The sequence below is a fragment of the Pteronotus mesoamericanus genome, unplaced genomic scaffold (assembly GCF_021234165.1).
Source record: "Pteronotus mesoamericanus isolate MK-2021 breed Mesoamerican mustached bat unplaced genomic scaffold, CSHL_Meso_final contig_182, whole genome shotgun sequence".
Taxonomy (NCBI): Eukaryota; Metazoa; Chordata; class Mammalia; order Chiroptera; family Mormoopidae; genus Pteronotus; species Pteronotus mesoamericanus.
This window is the reverse complement of record NW_026555078.1, coordinates 16104624-16125902: the sequence shown is the minus strand read 5'-3', so window position 1 is coordinate 16125902 and position 21279 is coordinate 16104624. Positions and strand designations below refer to the sequence as shown.

At 51.1% G+C, this 21279-nt stretch overlaps 1 protein-coding gene across 1 annotated transcript in view; it reads left to right on the top strand.

Annotated features, from left to right (window-relative positions):
* LRRC74A (leucine rich repeat containing 74A) overlaps positions 1-10508 on the top strand; it is a 102801-nt gene extending 92293 nt beyond the window's left edge. Inside the window, exon 14 of the mRNA XM_054567605.1 lies at positions 10439-10508. Within this exon, the coding sequence (XP_054423580.1) occupies positions 10439-10508 (70 nt within the window). The remainder of the gene's footprint in view (positions 1-10438) is intronic.
* The last annotated feature ends 10771 nt before the right edge of the window (positions 10509-21279 follow it).

The following is a 21279-nucleotide window of genomic DNA, read 5'->3' as shown; positions in this document are numbered from 1 at the left end:
AGTGAAAGCACCGCTATGTCCCCATTCCTGGTTCTAAGAACAAGCAGAGAGGAGAGGCCACGGGGATGTCAGGAAAGGTAGGTTTGGCCTCGGGGAAGTCTCCCCTTAGATGCCTTCCCCTCCCATTTCCACTGTCTGGCAGAATCTTGAATGTAGCGGGGGCGGGAAAGAGAAAAAACTAGAAAGCTCGACTTCTGCCATCAGGGCCGGAAGCCCCACTGCGGCCCCAGCCGGTGGTTAGCCCCTGTTTGTCATTTTGCAAATCTGGTCTACCCACCTCCGGTGAAAACTCCCAGTATCACCCCAGGGGGCAATGACTAATTATAAAACACATTTTTCTCTCTCTTTTTTCATTCCCCTCGCCTCGCCTCCCCCACCCACAGCGCCCCCACCTATCCCAACGCTGCCCCCACACCAGACGCCTCACTGGGCTGGCTTGAATGAACTCTTGGCCCTGCCCCTCCTCCCCAGACTGCACCCTCTGGGGTTCTTTCCTCCCCTCTCACTTTACTTTCACTTTCAGTCACTCTTACTTCTCTTTGAGCTTCTTAGCCTGCAGCTCCGAGGCCCGGCCCTTTCTCAAGTTGGGAGCCATTGGCAAAGCCCTGGGCTGTACCCTGTCAGTGGGGTCGTGAGTCAATAGCTATCACCACGTGTTTATCCAAGGCATTCTGTTTCAGACTGGCAGTATGCAAACAGCACTCAGGCAAGATTCCTGCACACACAGCTTCCAGAAGCCTGAGTAACACAGAGATGTGATCCAGTGATAAAAAAGCAGCGGGCCACGCCCCTGCAGTTTGATGCAGGACATGGTGAGGCACATGGAGAGGATGCATGAAATGGGGGTATGCACACATGACCTGGGACAATGTCCCTGATAGAACATTACAATGAAAAAGGCAAGTGACAAGACAGTGCAGAAGACACTGTGGTTTGCTGGCTTTCCGGGGATGATTCATCTCCTCTCTGCCCCGTAGAAGCTACAGAGGACATAGTCTCCCTTGCCTTGGGTGGTGTGGTTTGATGATGGAGGTCGGGGGCTGCAGCAGCCTTTTTGTTCCATAGGGAAGACGCTAGATCCGGTGTAGGCGGCAAGGAGCAAACACTGAGTGGAGCCTGATGAGGAAGCCCACCAAAAGACAGAAAAGAGACAAAGAACCAGGGCTGTGGGGACACTGAGTGGCTGGATCCAGCTTTAAGGGAAGTTAGCATTATAGCTGAACTACTTTACAAGTGCTAAGCCTTCAAACTCCATTTTGTTTGTTGGTTCAAATCAGTTTTAGCTGGGTTTTCTTTCCCTTAGAAAAAAAAGACTCCTTATGTGGATACTTATTATAGCTTTATTAATAAGCAAAATATTAGAAAATCTAAGTTTTCTTTTAAGAGGATTATGGAAGTAATTGTACCTCTTACCATGAAATATCATGCAGCCTAAAATTTTTTAAAAACCTAAAAACAAATCTCTACATGTGGTGCTATGAAAAGATATATGCAAATCATATCATTAAGCGAAAAAAGAGGTGCTGACATATGCTACCATTTGTGTAAGGATATATAATGTATAAACTTACATCTCTAAAAATGCTTGAGGAGGGAGGAGTATATAAGTGGGGTTAAATGGTAATGGAAAAATACAATAAAAAAATTTTTTTAATGTTTGAAATATCTCTTGAAGGATATTCAAGAAATTGGTAACAATGGGGCCCTGAACAGCTAGGACACTGAGGAGAGAAGGGTGCTGAGTTTTCACTTCATACCCCTTTTTTTACTTTTTGAATTTCACACCATGTGTATATAATACTTGTTCAAAAAACAATGAAAAATTTTTTTTAATTTAAAAAGACTTCTTAATGATAACATATGCACACAGGAATATTTATAACTGTCACATGCACCCACATGTCACATGCACCCACACGGAACTGTCGTGTGTCCAAACATTCCAAAGAGTGTGGAATGACATGTACCAAACTGTTCATAGCGCTTATCCAAGGGAGAGAAGTTGTGTGTGAGTACATGGGTGTGTGAGTGCGTGTGTGCGTGCGTGTGTGTGTGTGTGCGCGCGCGCGTGTGTGTGTGTGTCGGCAGTGGGGAATGGTTTCTTAGCTGGAAAGTGACTTCAGTCTCCCATTTCTTGCAAGGTACTGTCCTAAACTTTACAAGCATGAATGGATCCTTTTCATCCTTACCCTGGGAGCTGGGGAAGCTCACCTCCATCACCCCTGCTTAACAAACTGGGGAATGGATGCCAAAAAGGATTATGTAACCTGCTCAGAGAAGAGCAGCTAGTGAGAGGCGGAGCTGGGATTTGAGCTTAGGCAATTCAGTGTCAGGTGACCAATTCCGGACCCTGGGCATTATTACCCCGCCTTTCTGACTCCCTGCGTGGGGCTGCTGGGTCCCAGGCAATGTGCCGGCACGGAAAACCCCTTCACGCCCCTCCTGTCGCTGAACCCCTTCCCAGGGCCACCTCGGGGGTAGCAGCCCCAGCCTTTGTCTCCTTTGCGTGTCGTTGACGGAAACCACACCCTTTTCCCTTCACCTGTTGTCTTACCTGGAAAAGAGGAAACTGGAAGCTGATGAGGCCACAAGGGGCTACATTTTCTTTAAGCTCTGTTTACACACCCCATTTACATGGAGGGATGTATAAAGGACTCCTGGTGCTGAGTGTGGATAAGATTATGAGGAAGAGGGTGCTCTGGTGGGACTGCATTGCCTTTGGGAACCCTGGCTCAGCCCATCCCACTTAGGAGTTACATATTCTTGGAACTGACTGTTCTACTTTCAGGAAAGTATGCTACAGAGATACGTGAACAAGTATGCTGACCACAGCATTCTCAGAAATTCTAACAGGCGATGGAATTCCGCACAGCTGTCAGAGGAACGAAGTAGCCCTGACTTACCAACAGGCACAGAGGGCGTCCACGGTGTACTGTTTAAAAAACAAGTTGCAAAACCATACACGCAGGATAACTCGAGTTTTTACAAAAATAATAAAAACAATGTATATAGAAAACATACATAGAGAAAATGGTCTGAAAGAATATACAGTGGACCCTTAAACGATACGGTTGGAACTATGCAGGTCCGCTTACACTGGGATTTTTTTTTCTTCAATAAATATACAGTCAGCCCTCCCTATCCCCGGGTTTCAAATATGCTGATTCAACCAACCGCAGATGCAAGGGCCTACTACATGCATTTTTTTTGTCCCATTTTATCTAAGGGACTTGAGCATCCACAGATTTGGGTATCTGTGGGGGGTCCTGGAAGCAATAGTTAAGAAAGAGTAGTTAAGTTTTGGGGGAGTCAAAAGTTATATGCAGATTTTCAGCTGTGCTAAGGCGGGGGGGAGGGGGCAGTGTTGACGCCCCTGACCTTCATGTTGTTCAATAGTACACCAAAATGACCATAGTTGGAAGTAAAATGAGGAAGGAAATGGGAGGAGGAAAAAACTTTTCATTTTTTATCTGTATACCTCAATATTGTCCAAATTTTCATAAAGATACCTTAGTTTTACAAATTAGTAATTAGTAAATGAAGTTCTCCTGGCCCAGGCATCAGTTTTGCCAACCACCCCTCTCCCTCCTCACGCCTCCCGTCCACACCTCCACTCCGTCTTGTCTATTCCTTCTGCCATTTGCTATCTTTGGACCTCAGACTCCTGAGCCGGCCGCAAGACTCTGGAGCCCCTCTGATCCTGGCTCCCCAGCAGCTCAGACCAGCAGTTGTCTGTTTCTATGGGAGGCGGGCAAGAGGCCCCTCGATTTATCCCCATCATAAAAAGAGAAGCAGCTGTGGCCCTACAGATGTTCCAGGCCGTGTCTGCCTCTAGAGCGGGAGCCTGGCCTCCTCCAGGAGAGGACGTTTCCTCCTCCCCTTCCTGGACACATCCGCGGCGCTCCAGCCTTTCTGAAGAATTGGGCAGGACTTCAGAGATGGTGTTGTCCTCTGGCCCCGTGTTGCAGGTGAGAACAATGCATCCAGGCCAAGCCAGTGCCACCTACTTCCTTGCAAGTGCAGTCCCTAAACAATGTCAGAGTCGGAACGCTCCCTCTCGTCAACTGCGCAATGAAGGAATTCCATCGGGCAAGCCACCGTCAACCACTAGTTGATATGATGTGATGTAATGTGTGTACACGTGCTCTGTGCATCTGTAACCCATGCATGGTAATCTATGCTCACGTACACAGACCATGCATACCTGGATTTTCCAACACACAAACTAATACTCTTTGCTGAGGTCGCTAGCAAAGCAAGACACACCAAAAAAAACTGAAAAAACTTTTTAGAATGTGATATTTAAAAAGTGAAAAGGTTATCATAGGGAAAATCAGAATCTTTATTGGGCTTTTTTACTTGTTTTTTGTTGTGGTTTTTCTTGTATTGCCTGAGGAATGAAGAATCTCTACAAACCCTTCAGGGCAGGGGCCTAATCTGGCCCCCACATCCACAAAGAATTTTTTCCCAGAATCATGCTGCAGGTTTTCTGGCTGAAACACCCAGTCCCTCTGGATAGGGCACGTCATCACCTGGGGGCTCCTGAAAGTCCTCAGCAGCCAGAGTCCTGGCACTGGGCTAGGGGTTAGAGGGGCCCAAGTCATCCAGAACCTCCAGGCTCCGCCCCTCCCCCATCCCATAAGAATGATGTGACCAAAGCACTGTGCTCCTAGACCTGCACGAGGCCTCAGGTACTTGGGGTTCTGCCCCCAGGGCAAGGTATCTACATGTGTGAAATGTCCATGTGGCCTTGCCTGAAGTAGAGGAGACTAAGCCAACTCCAAGGTCCTTTCCAAATCTAAGTTTGATGATTCAAGTACACGAAGTGAATCCAAAGGAATTCCTTGTGGAATGTATGAGGAACTGATTGATAGGTAGGTTTTTATCTGGGCAATCAAGAAAGGCTTCCTGAAGGAGGTAAAATTTGAACTTTGCCTTGAGCAGAATTTAACAGGAGTAAGAGAGACAGTAGATAGAGCTGCCTCATTCACTCTTCCACATTCTTGTCCTTGACCTCAGCAAACTGGGCTCTGCCCCAGGAGCCTCCTGCAGCCATCTTGGCACAGAGGGCTTTGGAAGTGGCCCGGGAAGGAGGCACAGGGCCCCCACCTCTCACTGCCCTCGCAGAGTGAGCATCAGCCCCATGCCTGAATGTCCACCTCTGGATCTGCTGGGCTCCGTCCTGTCTTCTCTGACCTCGCTTTGCGGTGCCCAGTCTTCTTCAGAAGCCCCTAAGTCCACCCTCGACGCTTCACAACTCCAACTGAAAATGGGGGAAATGCACTTAGGCCTTCCCTGTTGGACACCGGGGCCACGCCCTCAACCTGGAATTACATCAGAGAGGCCTGGACAGCTTAAAACTATCCAGAGGCCAGGACCCCACCCCCACGCCTTCAGAACCTGACTGTTCCCTGCTGGGAGGACCAGTCAGGACTGAGAAGCTTGGCAGGTGCCCCAAGGTAGGGGAGAGAGGAAGGGAGATAAGACAGAAGGGAGGGGGTGGAGCGAGACAGCTGCCCAGGGACAAAACCCAGAGGCTCTGGAACAGGTGGAGGACAAGGCCCAGCCTAAAAGGGGCTCTGCAGGAAACACGTGTTCACTGAGCGGTGTTAAATCCTGCCCCTGTTCCTCAGGCTCAGGGGGTGGGACCAGGGACAACTGTCCACCATGAACAGAGAGAGAAAAACACAAAGACCCCCAAGGAGGCCCTCCTGCTTTCTTCTATAGTCAGTGACTCTATGAGAGCGAAGACTTCATTTCATTTGTTCACTGCTGACTCCTCCGTGCCTGGCACATAGTAGATGCTCAATAAAGAACTGGCGAAGGAAGTTTGCCAGGCCTTTTCCCCGGTCAGGACCGTCACGATTTTCTCAGTCTGTGGGTTCCATGTGCAGAGCAGGGGTTAACATTGTGGTGCCAAGGAGGACTTTGGGAAGGGAGGGGAGAAGGATGTTTGGCTTGGGTTCCCTCCCTGTCCTCCCACTGGCTGCACTTCCTCAGGATTTCGGAATTGGACATAAGGGAGGGGGTGCAGTTAGCTGCACACAGCTGCCCTTCCAAAATCAGAAGGTTGGAGGAGGGAGGAGGAAAAGAAGAGGGAGAGGAGGAGGGGGTAGGGTAGGAGATAAACAAGCAGAGAAGAGAGGACTATGCAAGGAGACCACAGCAACTGCCAGCAGACTGAGAGGCGCTGGGTCTGTCCAAAGAGAAAGGGGAGAGACTAGGGAAAGCCCCAACATGGCCACTGAGCTCCCTAGAGTCTTGTTCCAGCCACCATACTCCCTGTGTGAGGGACTACTGGAGAGGGGGAGGGATGTGCGGAGAGGAAGTGGGGAAGCGTTGCTCTCCATTTGAATAGCAGTGGTCAATTCCCCTTCCTCAGTGTGTCCACCCCAGTAAGAGATGACTGGACGACTGTACCATAATGACATGATGCTCTTGCTGTCACTGCAGATGCCTGCTTTAGAAAGCTGGGTGGGCTTGGGGCTCAGTTACATGTGGGTGAGTGTGCAGACCGACGCAGACGTGAAGCTGGCCTGGGCGTGCTCACAGGCGCTGACACGGCCTCCAGAGAATGCGGGACCTGCAGGCACAGGCCGGGGAGCAGTCTCCTCAGGTCACACCTGAGTGTGTATTTAAGCTCTGTTTAAGCTATATTTGTGTATCCTAAGCAAGGAACACAATGTGCCAGGTTCTTTGGCCAGGAGTTCATTTTAAAGCCGCCTTGCCTGATCACATTGGCCTCTCCATTCCAGGTTGCTTGAGCCCCCTCCTCACCACACCTGAAGCAAGGGCCTTGGGGCCAGAGGAATTGTAGGCTGGGGTGCTGCCCTCAACATTTCTCCCAGAACCCCAGGCCTGTCTGAGCACTGGGAGGTGTTTTCAAGTCACATGTAGTCCCTCTCACCTGAGATCTGGTTACTGGCCTAGGTGTGTGTCTGATCTTGTTGGGGAGCTCAGGGGCTGGCCCCGGGGCGGTGAGGAGGGGTGGGGACAGGCCACAGAGGTGGTGCTCATCAGAGGCAACCCTGGGCCGCCCCCCAAATCTTCTGGCAGAGCAGTGGCAGGCTGCAGTTAACCCCTGCCTGCCCAGGGCCAGATTCTGCCAGCCATGAACACCTCCCTCCCCGCTTCCACCAGCTACCACACCTCCTACCCCAGGAGTGGATGGAGGAGTGGAGACAGGTGAAGGGCATTACTGGGCAGGTTCACTTCCTGCTGAGTCTTCCAGCCTTTTGCTTACCGGAGGGCTAGCCTCCAAACCGTATACCCCAGAGGACAACCAGGGCCCCAGCTGAGACCCATTTATAAGCGGCCACGGTCATCGCCTCATTGCCGCACGGCCCTCATCTCAACACCCTCACCCAACCCTCTAACAGGACACTGTTCCTGTCTGTCACATCCTCACCACTGTGTTCCGGTGCCCAGCGCCCTCTCTTGCAGGCATATTAAAAAGAATGGCCCTTTCGAATCCATTCAGCTCCCCTGTCTCTCCCGACTTTTGCAGAAAACTCAGTCTGAGCAGTTTTGGGTGAGGCCTGCAATCACTAAAAGCATCTGGGTGGGTCTGCAGCTGGGCTGGCCCCATCCACCTTCACACCGGGGCACTGTTGTCCCAAGGCTACCCTCTGGGGTGTTTGCATTCCAGAGAGTGTGGATAGCTGAGAATAGAATTTCAGATAGTGAAGTGCTGTGGTATAAACCCTCACTCAAGTTCAAATTCCCAACCTTGACCTTGGCCAAGTTGCTTAATCTCCTTTGGCCTCAGTGTGCTCCTCTGAAAGGTGAGCTAATAGAGCTCTTAAGGACAGTGCACTCTCCGCCACAGAAGGGACCATGGCAGGGCCCGGGATTAGCCACACAGAGCTGGGGGTCAGGGTCCCTGGCGGGGATCAAGCTCCTGACCCATACTCTGCATGGCCCTCCCATAAGGGGACAGGGTAATCCAAGCCTACCAATGGGAAAATGGCAAAGGATGAGCTGAGCGTCTATGGCCCCAGTTTTGCTACACTGGCCCCTGTCCTGTCCCCTCTCCTGGTCATATTGGTGCTGTCCCGATTGCTAAGAATTTACACATGCCTCCTCATGGGAACAATAACTCAATTCAGTTCTCCACTAAAATCATTTCCTCCACTGAGACACTTTGCTCAGACACTGGATTCCAGCAAGTCCGGGTTTGAGTCCCCATTTCACCACCTACTGGTAGAACAACATTGAACAAGCTTTGGCTCTTAGAGCCTCAGTTTCTTCATCAGTAGAGTAGGGAGAGTCATCTTTGCTTCGCAGCCTTGTGGAGAAGATTCAATTAATTCAGTCATCCAGTCAATGAACCTTTACTGAGCACCTACAATGTGCCAGGCATTAATGATACAGCTATGAATACAAGAGACACAGACAAGAGCACAGGTTGGCGGGACCTCCACATGGACATTAACCAACGGTGGCCCCAATGTCTATGTTACTGAATGCATTGAGTGTTAGGTAGGAAAAGCACTCATGAGGAAATCGTGTGAGCGCAGTTTTGAAGGATAACTAGGTGTGATCTATTTCAGAATCTAAAACACTACTGATTGTCAACACACAATTATTTTAGATAACACCAAGAAAGGAAATCTCCTCCAATTAATTGTGACTCCAAGCCTTCTTACCCTTAGCAGTGTTATTTTATGCTTACTGAAAGAGCTTTTAGACTTTTTCTTCAATCCCAGAGGATTTTCCTATCTCCCACCCAATTTATAACAAAGAAGAGTCTGTAATAGCAGAGATCAGAATAGGGTGAAATCCAAGGGCAACCCACCTTGCCCTGCAGCAAGCCTGCCCGGGTGAACCGCCAGAGTTGGTAGAACATAGGCTCATAGGCCCTGGTTCTATGGAAATAGAGACAGGACAAGGGGGCCATGTGGACAGGGCTGAGAGAAGGGCAGGGAGGGTGGGCAAGGGGTCCTGGCCAAGGCTCACGGGTGCGTTCAGGTTCTGGTTAATGGAAGAATGGCCAGGAGGACAAGAGTCAAATGCCAAACTAGGGGGTTTGATAGACACCATAGTGTATAGAATGCGTCCTGTTTCCAAAGATTTAAAAGATGCATCTTACCCAGAAGCACAGAGCACCCCTAGTTTCTAGATCTTGGTTTCTGAATATGATTCTTCACTAAAAGGAACCAGGGCACTTCAGGGAAACAGCCAATTGCAGGGCTGCCACCCAGAAAGTACAAGATGACCCTGGGACATCTTCTTGTGCCAGAAAGTGAGGATGTGCTAAACATATATATAAATAAATAATAGGGACTTGCCAGTAGGAATGAGAGCCAAATAAATGTGAACATGGTAAAAAGCTAACATTTAGGGGACCTGAGTGAAGAGAACATGGGAACTACCCATACTATTCTTTGCAACTTTTACATAGCCTGAAATTATTTGAGTAAAAAGTTGGTTTTTCTAAGTGGGTATCTTAAAATTAATAAGATACAATCAATGGACCGGGGAAAGATGTACATGGGCATACCAGATAGGAACACCTGTGTGTGCAAAAGCCCTGAGGCTGGAAAAGCATGTTTTTTGAAAACCAAAGCCAAAGAAAGCCCAAGTGCTGGGGGCAGAGAGGCTGGGAACACATTCAGCTGCGAGGTGGGCAGGGGCCAGGCCACACTGAGGCTTTGGGTCCTGGTGGTGACAGCAGGAAGGAGCCATCAAAATGCTTTAAGCAGTGGGTGGGGAGGACGCGGCCTTATTTGTGTTCATCGCTCTGGCCCTTGGCTGACCCTCAATAAACAGTGGCCATTAATAATGCCTTGTCTGCTCCACTCTCTGCTGTCTCTTCCCCAAGGGACCTTTTAGCTCAATGGAGTTAACAGCAGGTGGCCTCATACCCACAGGCTGCCAGGTTGACCTCTAGCGCATCCAAGCCCTTCCCCTTCTTTCCCCTCCTCACCCAACTCAGCCCAGGTCTCTGTGCACTTTCTCCACCAGCTTCCTTCTGTCTGTCTTGGTTTCTAGTCTGGGAGTCCCAGAGCTCAGAGAAGCCTGGAGAAATGTGAGTTCAAGGTGAATGAATGGGCTGTTTGATGGGGATCTCCCAGGGCAACATCCAGGCTTGGTACAGCTGGAGCGGCTGTGGGCTTCCCTTTTTCTAGATGAATCACCGCTCTGTGTGTCTGTGACTGTGCGTGCCCTCCCCCTGATGTGCCTGGGGCCTTGCAGTAAGAGACGACTGGCTATGTGCACCAAGCAGCTCCTCCTGTAGCTGGCGTTCGCTGCAGCACACTCTGTGCCAAGCATCCGGCTAGGTGTGACTGTGCATCCTCAGCCAGCCCATACCATTGTATCCACTTTGCAGACAAGAAACCTGAGGCTTGAAAGGTTTACTGGCATGTTCAAAGTCACACAGCTGGCCCAAAGATCCAGGCCCTCTGACCTCTGCAGCCTACACTTCTGCCCCCAGAGCCGCCCTGCCCCTGCTGGTGGCCCGTGAGCATCAGCGTTATGGGAATCCAGGGCACTTGGGCAAGTGAGCTGAGCCTAACCAAGGGCCCGGGAAAGGGTTCACTAGGAGGCCCTCAGCAAGCTCTGGTTTGGTGAGGCTCATTGCCATGGGAACCACATTGTTTGGGGGGGAGTGAGGACAGCACAGCAGGACCTTTTGAATCACTGGATGTATAACCCATATGTTTATGCTGCAGTGAACTCCTTCCGGCATCCCCTGGGACTGCATATGGTCCCCGGGAGCGGCTGTGCAGGATGAGGGTGAGGGCAAGGGCTCCCTGTGTGGGCCAAGCCAGGGAGGGGCCCCGGCCCTCCTGCGAACCCTTACCCGGGCGTGCTCCCCCGCGCCACCGGGAGCCTGGCCCGCTGGGAACACCCAGCGCGCCTACTCTCGGCTCCCAGATCCCGGCGGGGTGAGAACCAGGAAAGAGCACTGGTTTGGGGCCAGAAGGGGTTCGTCGATCATTTATTTACTCATCCTTTTACTAGATATTTATTGCTTGCCCATGACACACCAGTGGTTGCACTAGGTGCTGGGACCTGGGGTTAAAGCCAGCGGCCTCCACACTCATACAGATGCCCTTCCAGTGGGCAGGAAGTCCCCGCCATGTGCTTTCTGTGTCACCATGGGCAAATACCTTTCTTTTTTTGAGTTCATGTGCAGCACGGGGCCCATCCTACCCCATTGCAGGGATGCTGTGTGGATGAGACGGTATACTTGAAGCACATTGTGTACTTGCATGCACAGCACACAGTAGGGCTAAATGCATAGTTCAGCCTCAGAAGGAGTCACGTGGTGATAAAATTCACAAATGAAGAGGCCCAGGCTCTGGGCCCTGGGGGCACTGCGAAGCAAAAACTCAGTACCGACCCAGCTGGACAGACAGGGCTCTTCCATCACCGGGCATGCGCTTTGGTTTGCCCATTTGTAATGTGGGGGTGATCCTCCAACACTTACAGGAGGGAGCGTACCTGAGCTGATGGGCAGCATCCCAGTGGACACTTGACCATTCCCTTCCACTACCAGACCCACCCCCTGGGGCAGAAGAGCCCAAGGCCGCTTCCCCGGGCACAGTAAGACTCCAGTCCTGGCCTTCCACTCCAGCCCAGCTAAGTCTGTGCCTGAACGTGGACCTCAGCAGCTGTTGATTTGATGCGTTTGATTTTCAAAGCAGGGCTACCCTAGCCAAGGAGAGCGCCCCCTCCCCATGCCCATCCAGGACTCTGCCTTCTCTGCTCCCTACTCACCCCCGTAAGCCCCAAGCTAGCATGCTCAGGTGGCATGAAGCAAGGACTTGACTCTGTGGCCCTCCCCGCCGCACACCAGCCTGTGCCCATAGACGGGCCCGAGGCCCCCAAGGCCAGCCCTAGAACCACCACAACCCTCTGCAGCCTCAGCATGTGACAGGCCTGGGCAGGGACAGAAGCTAAGCCAGGCTGACTACAGGGAAGAGCAACATGTAGCCCAATCATACTTAGGGAACCGGCAAAGCAGGAGAAAGCCATGTGAGAATTTCTTTTGTGCTATTTTAAAAAATACAAAACTTCAAAGCAGCCGTCATAGAAAAAAATTTAAATGTTGGAGGACTTCCTCACATTTATTTATACGGCCCAACGGGATGGAGACAGCCTCCTCTTTTCAGAGCTTTTGCCCCTAGAAGCCTTTCTTAATCAAGGCCTGGGGCATGAAAGTGGGGTACACAGTCTGTGGGCTCCCCCCTAGTCTGTCCCTGGAGGATAGAGAGGGCAAATGTTTTCCTCTTGCTTCAGTGCAACACCAAAGGAGGCTTAGTTGGAGGTGGTGCTGATGAATTTTCCAGGACTTTTTTCTTCCCTCTCCAATCTTGAATTTCCTTCACCTTGGCTGGGTATCAGGGTGCATACTTATACAAGGCCAGGGCTTACAGAGCACATCGTAGCTGTCATTTGTTGGTGAGATTCTTTGAGAAGGTCCGTGGGTTGGGAGAAGACTTGGGTGGGGCCTGCAAGTTTGGCAGAGGAGCTATAGAGATGAAGAAGCTCCCAGCCAGGCTGGTCCCTGAGCTGGAAAACCTTTAACAAAAGATCCAGCCAAACCATGGAAGAAAAGGACAGGCAGACAGACATGCCCAGCAAACTTCCCCTGTGAGGAAGTCAGAAAACACCTGGACAGCAGAAGGAAAGGATGTGGAGAGAGAAGGGAGCCCGATGAGGGTGTCTGAGGATTTCCTTTTCTTTCTTTCTTCCTTTCTTTCTTTCTTCCTTGACTTCATTTTATAGATCATTTTCAGATTCCCAGCAAAACTGAATAGAAAGTACACAGGTCTCCTCTATACCCCTGGCCCCAGACATGCACAGCCTCTCCACCATCAACATCCCCACCAGAGTAATGCATTTGTTACTCTCGATGAACCTGCATAGACACATCGTTATCACCCAAAGTCCATAGTTTACATTAGGCTTCACTGTGAGTGCTGTACATTCTATGGGTTTGGACAAATGTATAATGACATGTATCCACCACTGAAGTATCATACAGGATAGTTTCACTGTCCTGAAAATCCTCTGGGCTCCACCTCTCTATTCATCTTCTCTCCACCTAACCCTGGGCGACCACTGGCCTTTTTACCATCTCCATAGTTTTGCCGTTTCCACAACGCCACATAGCTAGAACCATACAGTATGCAGCCTTTTCAATTGGTTTCTTTCACCTAGTAATATACATTTAGGGTTCCTCCATGCCTTTTCATGGCTTGATAGTTCATTTCTTTTCAGTGCTGCTTGATATTCCATATCTGGATGTATCAAAGTTTGTTTATCCATTCACTTACTAAAAGACATCTTGGAAGCTTTCAAGTTTTGGCAATTATGAATAAAACTGTTATAAACATCTGTGTGCAGGTTTTTTGTGTGGACATACGTTTCAGCTCCTTTGGGTAAATGCCAAGGAGTGTGACGGTTGGATCATATGGGAGGAATATGCTTAGCTTTGTCAGAAACCACCAAACGGTGTTCCAAAGTGCTTGTACCTTTTTGCATTTCCACAAGCTACAAATTAAGAGTTCCCCTTGCTTCACATTCTCGTCAGCCTTTAGTGTGGTCAGTGTTCCCAAACCTGACCTTTCTAATTGGTGTATAGTACCTCATTTTGTTTCAATTTTCCATTCCCTAATGACATATGATGTGAAGAATCTTTTCACATGCTTATTTGTCATCTGTATATCATCTTTTGGTGAGGTATCTGTTCAGGTCTTTGGCCCATTATTTAATCGGGCTCTCCATTTTCTTATCATTGAGTTTTAAGAGCTCTTTGCATGTGTTGGGTAACAGTACTTTACCAGATGTGTCTTTTGCAAATATTTTCTTCCAGTCTGTGGTTTGTCTTCTCCTTGTTTTTGAGTGGATGCTTCCAGCCCTTGATAGAACTAGACATGGTACAGAATCTAGCAATTTCCACCCAATTCAGAGCTCTTCTAATGGGCAGCGTTTGCTCTGGGCACCCCAGAGGGCTGTCAGAGAACACATAGACCCTCACTGTGGTCTGATGGCCCCACCCTGCCCCTCCCAGTCGGCATTCTCCCTATTTCTTCTCAGGAGCTGCTTCCCGCTCACCCCAGTGTGCACCTAGTTCTGTCTCAGCATCTGCTTCCGACCCAGCTGACCAACACTGGGGAGGAAGGAGTCAGAGTGATGGGACAGAGAGCTGGGGGTTGCTGATTCAAACTGAGATGTCAGAGAAGACCCCACTGATAATGTCATCATGTTGGGCTAAAACCTGGAGCTAGGGCAGCACTCAGTGGCAAAGGGGTCCAGGAGAGAGAATGTTGGGTACAAAGGCTCTTGCCTATATAGCTGAGGCAGGGGGTACCCAAGGAGTGGGAGGAGATGAGGCTACAAAGCTTCAAAGATCGAGGTGCGGGCCTAGCACGTAGGCCATAGTCAGAAGGCTAGATTCATTCCAGATGCAGTGGGAAGCCACCGGCGGCTTCTCAGTTTAGAAGTGACACAATTTGATTTGCATTTTTAAAAGCTCAAACTGGCTGCTAGGTGGAGAATGGATTACAAGAGAGCAAGAGGGGAAGCAGGAGACTCGTTCAGCATTTTATTGCTCTGGTTAATGTAAATATCTCAGCCCAAGAACTTCTCTCCCATGAAGATAATCATGATGGCCAGTTGTGTAGAGTCGCACACACACTGCAAACACATCTCGCAGACCCCCACGCTCTTAATCACCCACAGACCCTCCTGGACACAGGCTTACATGCATGCATCCATGTTCCTCAATGTAAACAGAGGCATAGAGTCTCATGCACATATGCACCCATACGTGGCACCAGAAGAGATGTTTTCATGCATATGCAAGCACACACTCCCATTTATACACTTACTCACACATTTATGAGATATTTTCATGCACAGGCACACACATACAGCTACACGCATTTCTACACAGCTACACAGACCCACCATTTCCCATTTTCCAAAGAGAGGCAGGTCTGAGCAGGGGAGGTGGCTGGAAAAAAGGTGCTGGGGTTTTACACGAGGAGGAGGTAATTGCAAGCCTACCTAGTCACTGGAGAAAGAAAAAACCCAAAGGAATGCCTGCTTTGCCCTAAACTGCACCTGATGGTTGGGCCTGCCAGTTATCAGCGAGGCTGCGATCAAGCCACCATTCAGCAGCCTGGGGCCTCCCCCCCATCCCTACTCTGCAGTTCCTGTCCACCGACCGCTAGCATTAATCAGCTCTCACTATACTCTTAGTGACTCACAGGGCATGCATAGGGGGAAGGGCGTGTGTGTACTTTGGGCAAATCTGGACTCCTCAGAAAGGCCTTTTCAAGGCAGCTGGCTCCTCTGCAGCACCCCCTCCCTTCCAGCTCACAGCCCCAGCCACAGTGACACGCCAGCAACAGGCAGCTTTTCAAACACGCACCTTCAGAATTTTGCATACGGTGCCCCCACTGCCAGTTGGAAGAGCTTTACTAATCGTTCCAGCCTCCATTGAGGAGCCACCTCCTCAAGGAAGTCTCCCCGGATTGTCCCGCCATGCCACTCCAGTTAAAGGTCCCTCCTGTGCTCCTCTCCATCCTAGCACAGACCGACTGCCCAGCACTCGCTGGGCTGTGCTTACCTGTCTCTCCAGGGTAGAGAGCACATCTGTTTGTGCACTGTTGCCTGGCACATAGTAGGTGCTTCATAACTATTTCTTGAATAAATGAACAAATGAAAGTTGCTGTCATGCATCAGTGAAACTAGACATTATTTTTGGAAGGGATTCCTTGCTCCCTTTACCTTCTTGTTACTCCACAGACCACTTGGTGATCACTAAGGCTCAGCTTGCACCACAGGTTGCCTGTTGCCCACATTTCTCTTCTGTCTTCAACCATCTCTGGAATGTGTTGCTGGAATAATGTCGGTTGGGGCCAGAGATAATGGGGAATATTTGGAAAATGGGGCGACAGGGGTAGAGAAATTCAAGTCAATATACAAGGAGGAACCCCAGAAAATGGGATTATCTTTTGGACAGTGGGCCCCTTATAGTACAGGTTTCTTCCATTAGGTGAGTGTTCTAGAAACCCATCTATGTCAGTGAACCAGCTGGTGTTGTTGTGAGAGGCTGCATTCGGCCTCAGTGAATTTTTTTTTAAGCTTCTTTCAACACGTTTGCCCATTTCATGCTGGGTGATTTATGAGTGCACCTGCCCACACCACGCTGAGTGTTCAGCAGTTTTTGACCCCAAATGGCATGACCCCCATGCCCCACCCTCCCTATTCACCCAATCTCACCCCAGGCAATTTTTTTTGGTTGCTCAGATGAAAAATGTCCTCAAAGGTAAATGTTTTGCTGATGTGGAAGAGGTGAAACAAAAAACAGCAGAAGCACTAAAAGGCATCAAAATTGACAAGTTCAAAAACTGTTTTGAGCAGTGGGAAAAAACCATCTCCATAGATGTATTGCATCAAATGGAGAGTACTTTGAAGGTGACTGAAGCTTAAACATGTAAGAATAAATACACAATTTTTATAAATAAATTCCAATGTTTGGGGGGGTTCCCCTTGTACATAACTCCCTAGGGGGAAAGGTGGCAAACATGGCAGAGAGAGGAGCACTGTGTCTGTCGGCAGGGAGGATCGGATCGGGCACTTGAGGAGAAAGACCTTGGGCAGCCTGATTAGGGCAAAGCAGTTTGCTGATGAAAGGGCAGATGCTGTCCTGACGATGCATCGGTGCTGTGCCAGGAGAGGCGGCTCAATGACTCAGGCCCTGGTCAGCGCTGCTGGGAGTGGACACTGGTCAAACAGGAGCCTGGCCTTTCTGACCCCGGCAGAATTCTGCTTCCCTCCCTGAGGAGCAAAGAAATATGAAAACCCATAGTTATCATTAAGTGAGTGTCTACTCCAGAGAAGACAAGGGCAGCCTGTGGTTACTTCCCTGGCCCCACTGTGACGGACATCACTAATCAACGCTGAGTGTACTCCTCACCTCCAGGCCAGGATGAGATGTCAGAATTCTATTTAAAACAGCTATCCCAGGAGCTGTTATGGATCAATTGGAGCTGGCACATAAGGTGAATTCTTGTTGCCATCACTGGTCCTCTTAATACCAAGTGCTTAATAAATCTCTCATTCAGTTCTCGCAACAAGTCGGTGAGACAGAGATTAACTTTTATTTCCCAGATGAAGAGCAAAGAAGGGTCACCATAGTTAAGTTCACATGGGCAATAAGAGTTGGGCTGAGAGCCCTGACCAGTGTGGCTCAGCTGGTTGGGCATGTTCTGCAAAACGAAAGGTCGCCAGTTTGATTCCAGGTCTGGGCACATGCCTGGGTTGTGGGTTCAGTCCCAGGTCTGGGCGCTTATGAGAGACAACGGATCATTGTTTCTCTTTCACATCAATGTTTCTCTCCCTCTCTTTCTACCCTCCCCTCTCTCTAAAAAGTAAACAAATATAATCTTAAAAAAAAAGAGTTGGGCTGAGATTCAGACCCCAGTAGGTCTGTCTCCAGAGTCCATGCATGCTCTTGCCACTTTAGCATAAGTTTGTTGGAGGTGTTTTTGCCTGCCAATCTCCAAACTTCCTATATCATTTGGGTTCCCCACAGGAAACAGACCCTTACAACAGGGCAAGTGAGGACTATCAAAAGAGGCCCGTGCTAAGGGGAACCAAAATGAATGGTGAAGACCCTAATGAGACAGAGAAGGAAATGGCTGGAAGCTGGAGAGAGCCATAGCTGCAAAGGGAAGAAGCAAAGGAAACACATCCCCCCCCCCCCCCCCGCCTCCTGTCGCCCTCCAGTCTCCTCCCAGGTTCCTTCTATTAGAGAAACCTGACCGGAAGCCAGAGGCTTAGGAGCTCAGCTGCTGCAGCCCACACAGGTCAGCCTCTCGGACTTCAGAGTTGGGAGGAAAGGCTAGAAGGACGGAGTTCTGGAGGAGCAAACTGAGAAGGCCCCCAGAGTGCTCCTTCCCTCTTTGGGGGCCAAGGATGAGAATTTTTCGTCCTGAGAAGTATTTGTGAGCCAGTATGTAAGTTTCTGTCTGAATGCAAAGGCCTGAGGACAAGGAAGACCGATGGTATAAGTCCCAGTCCAAGGGCAGGAGAAGACAAATGTCCCTGCTCAGCAGTCAGGCAGAGAGAGAAAATTCCCACTTCCTCTGCCTTTTTTGTTCCATTCAGGCCCTCAGCTGATTAGAGGAGGCCCACCCGCCCCGGGAGGGGCATCTGCTGTCCTCAGTCTACAGATCCAAATGCGAATCTCACCCAGAAACACCCTCACAGACACACTCAGAATAATGTTTGATCAACTATCTGGGCATCTTCTGGTCCAGCAAAGCTGACACATAAATTAGCCATCATCACACCATGGGTGGCAGAGGGCTAGTGATGGCAAAAGCATCCTAAGTAGACTGTCCCTGGTGTGGCCTTGGCAGTGACGCTGACTGCCCAGCATCGCTCGGATCCTGCTCATTTTCTGAGCTGCGCCTCCCGGCCTCCTGCAGATGCTGTGAGCATCCTCGAATCCTTCCGACAAGTCTTTTCTCTACTTAAGACTGTTAAAGTCCATTCTGCTGTTTGAAATAAGAACCTGACTGGCACAAGCACCCAGGACACATTGACGATGCATGGAGAGGGGGGTGGTCCCCCGACAGGGGCACCGGCAATGCATCAGGGGAGGACGCATCCAAGCTGCCCCTTGAGGAAGGCGTCAGAGCCCCTCAAGTCCCCTCCTGAACACTGCATTTCCACCATCCACAAAACCAGGCAAGCTCGCTCTGAGGTCATTTGTGTTTTCAGCTGAGCTGCCTCCGGAACACCCCAGAGGAGTGAACTCCACTGTGCGTGCCCCAGTCCCAGGCATGACTTGCTTTTGAAGACTGAAAAAGTACAGGCTGCCTCGACCCCAGAAAAGACCCTGCCACAACCCATGCGTGGTTGGCTGCTCTGTAGTTCACAGTCATACAACAGATGCTCCTCCTGGAGGAATCCTCTGGGGGAAGGGGCCCCTACCTGCCCACTGCAGGGACAGCCCTACCTCCTCAGCAGCCTCCCTCTGCCAGAAACCTGCAGCTACCTGTGTTTGCCTTGCCTGAGCTGCCCCACAGAGTAGTCAGCTGCATTACCACCTCCATCCGCACCCCAATGCTCAGGATTCAGGATTCGGATGTTTCTCTGGATGTTCAATATTTGCTCAAGGACTTGGAAGAAAAGCAAAGCGGAAACCACTAAGGTGACAAGCTGGTGCCTGAGGTAACTGGGCTTCAGCTGCCCTGGGGCAGGAGGACCAGGAGACTGGAAGGCCTGGAGGTCCTCAGCCCCAGGGGCAGCCTGAGGACAGGCAGGAAGGAACCAAGCGGGGTGCGCCTGGCCTCTCCCTCTCCCCACCCCCCAGCCCACCCAGCCTGTGCACCCTTCAGCACCAGAGTCCAACCCTTTTGTGAAATCGATGCACAGAAGCCAGGGCCGGTGCTTCACTGGGCTGCAGTGAGAGCAGCTCCTGCCTGTTCCCTGATCTCGGGAGGCCTGGGATTGCAGGGGACACAGCGGATGAGTGCCCGGGCCGGAAACTGCAGGGAAGCACAGGCGTGCTGCAGAGGTGCCTTGAATGAACCTGCTCCTCTCCCTGAAACCTCCACCCTCCTCCTCCTCCTCTTCCTCCAGCTCCTGTGGCTCCTGAGGACAAGCCTCTGGCAAGGCTGGAGACGGATCCTGGGAGGTGATCTTGGGAGACTGGGATGCCTCCTCCCTGCCCTGCCACTGGCCCGGGCACACTGGCTGCCTTGCCTCTGCCCAAGGGGTCACTAGGCACCTAGGATGGAGTGACAAGTTCTTGGAGAAGGGCCCCTCCCCTGGCCTACTGGGTGTGCACGCTCTCCCAGGATGGCTCCCCCAGCGCCCCCGGAGTCGGGCACCAAGCACAGCTCTGCTGGTGAGGCAGGGAACAAGGTTCCAGCCGATGGTGGAGAACAGGAATGGGGGGCCGCTGTCCCACGTTTTAGGGACCTCCTCATCAGGCCCGAGCCCACCTGCATCTGGGCCGCGTGTCAGCCCCACCAGACACAACCAGCCTATTCCTTGTCCAGGGCAGCTGAGCAATGTAGCACCCACTGGGCACTCAGTCCCTGCTCTGACAGTCTTCTCAGGCTCCTGACTGCCCAGGATGAGGGGATCTAACTAAGCATTTGTGAGGTCCTCTCTCCCCCAGAGTCCGGAGTCCATGGGCCAGGAGAAAGGGATTGGGTGGGCTGGGGCCAGCTGGGGTCCGGGGACCAAGCACAGGAGAGTCAGCCTTTCATCTTGGCTTTGTAAAGCCAACCTCCACCGCCCCGCCCCCCCCCCCAGGCTGGCTGGCATTGCACCATAAATCTCCAGGATGCTGCAGCTGTGACTGGATTATTTATAGCTCCAGTCTTACATTTCTAACACGAAAACATCACACAAAGGGAAAGGTAATGAAATCTCACCTCTCCTGCGTGTCCCTCACTCCGAACTGCAGGGCTTCCCAGAAGCCCTTGTGGCTGAAGAAGGAAGGGCAGGGAGAGGCCCACGGCCCCCCACCCCTGCAGCCCCCCCTCCTCGTTCTGTCAGTCACGCATCACATTCCTCTCACACACGGTCCCTCACATTTCTTTCTCTCTCACACGTACATTTCCTCACAGATGCACAGACAATTCTGTTCCCTCTCAGCTCTGCCTGCCCGTGCCCCCCACCCCCCAAGACGCACTGCACACATCCTTGCCCTTCTTCTCCCACTGCCTCTCCCACCACCGCTGTCTCCCTGCGTGACTCACTCCCTTCGCTTGTGTGTTTGCTTTTTTGCTTTGTCAATGAAGACGCTGGCACATTAATTACCAGGCCTGTCCTCTGAGAGGCACCGTCAGCATCTTGTCAATAGTGGGTGGAGGTGTCAGCTCACATTCATCTTGCTCTGCCTTCAAAACTCCCATGGGCATTGTCTCCCCCGGGAGACCCATTCTGTGGCATGTGGCAGCGAGGACACGCGTCCCCGGGCTTGATGTACACAGACACACAGAAAATATAGGCCACAGAACACACCTGTCACTCCGCAGGAGGGGGCATCTAAGGAGGTGCCCTGCGCGTTGGATGCCAGGCTGGGTGGGGCGTTTGCAGCGCAGAAGGCGAGCGGTTCCTCCTCCTGCCCCCTGTGTTTCTGCCTCAGTGGGGTTATGTAGAATCAGCCGTGTATTACATCATCGTCCCACGGGCACACGCCAGGAACTCGGAGCCCTGTGTGCGCTTCTGTGCGGAGCCCAGGCTCAGCCCCCTCCATGCCTGGCCCCCCCTCAGCCCCTCTGGCCCAGG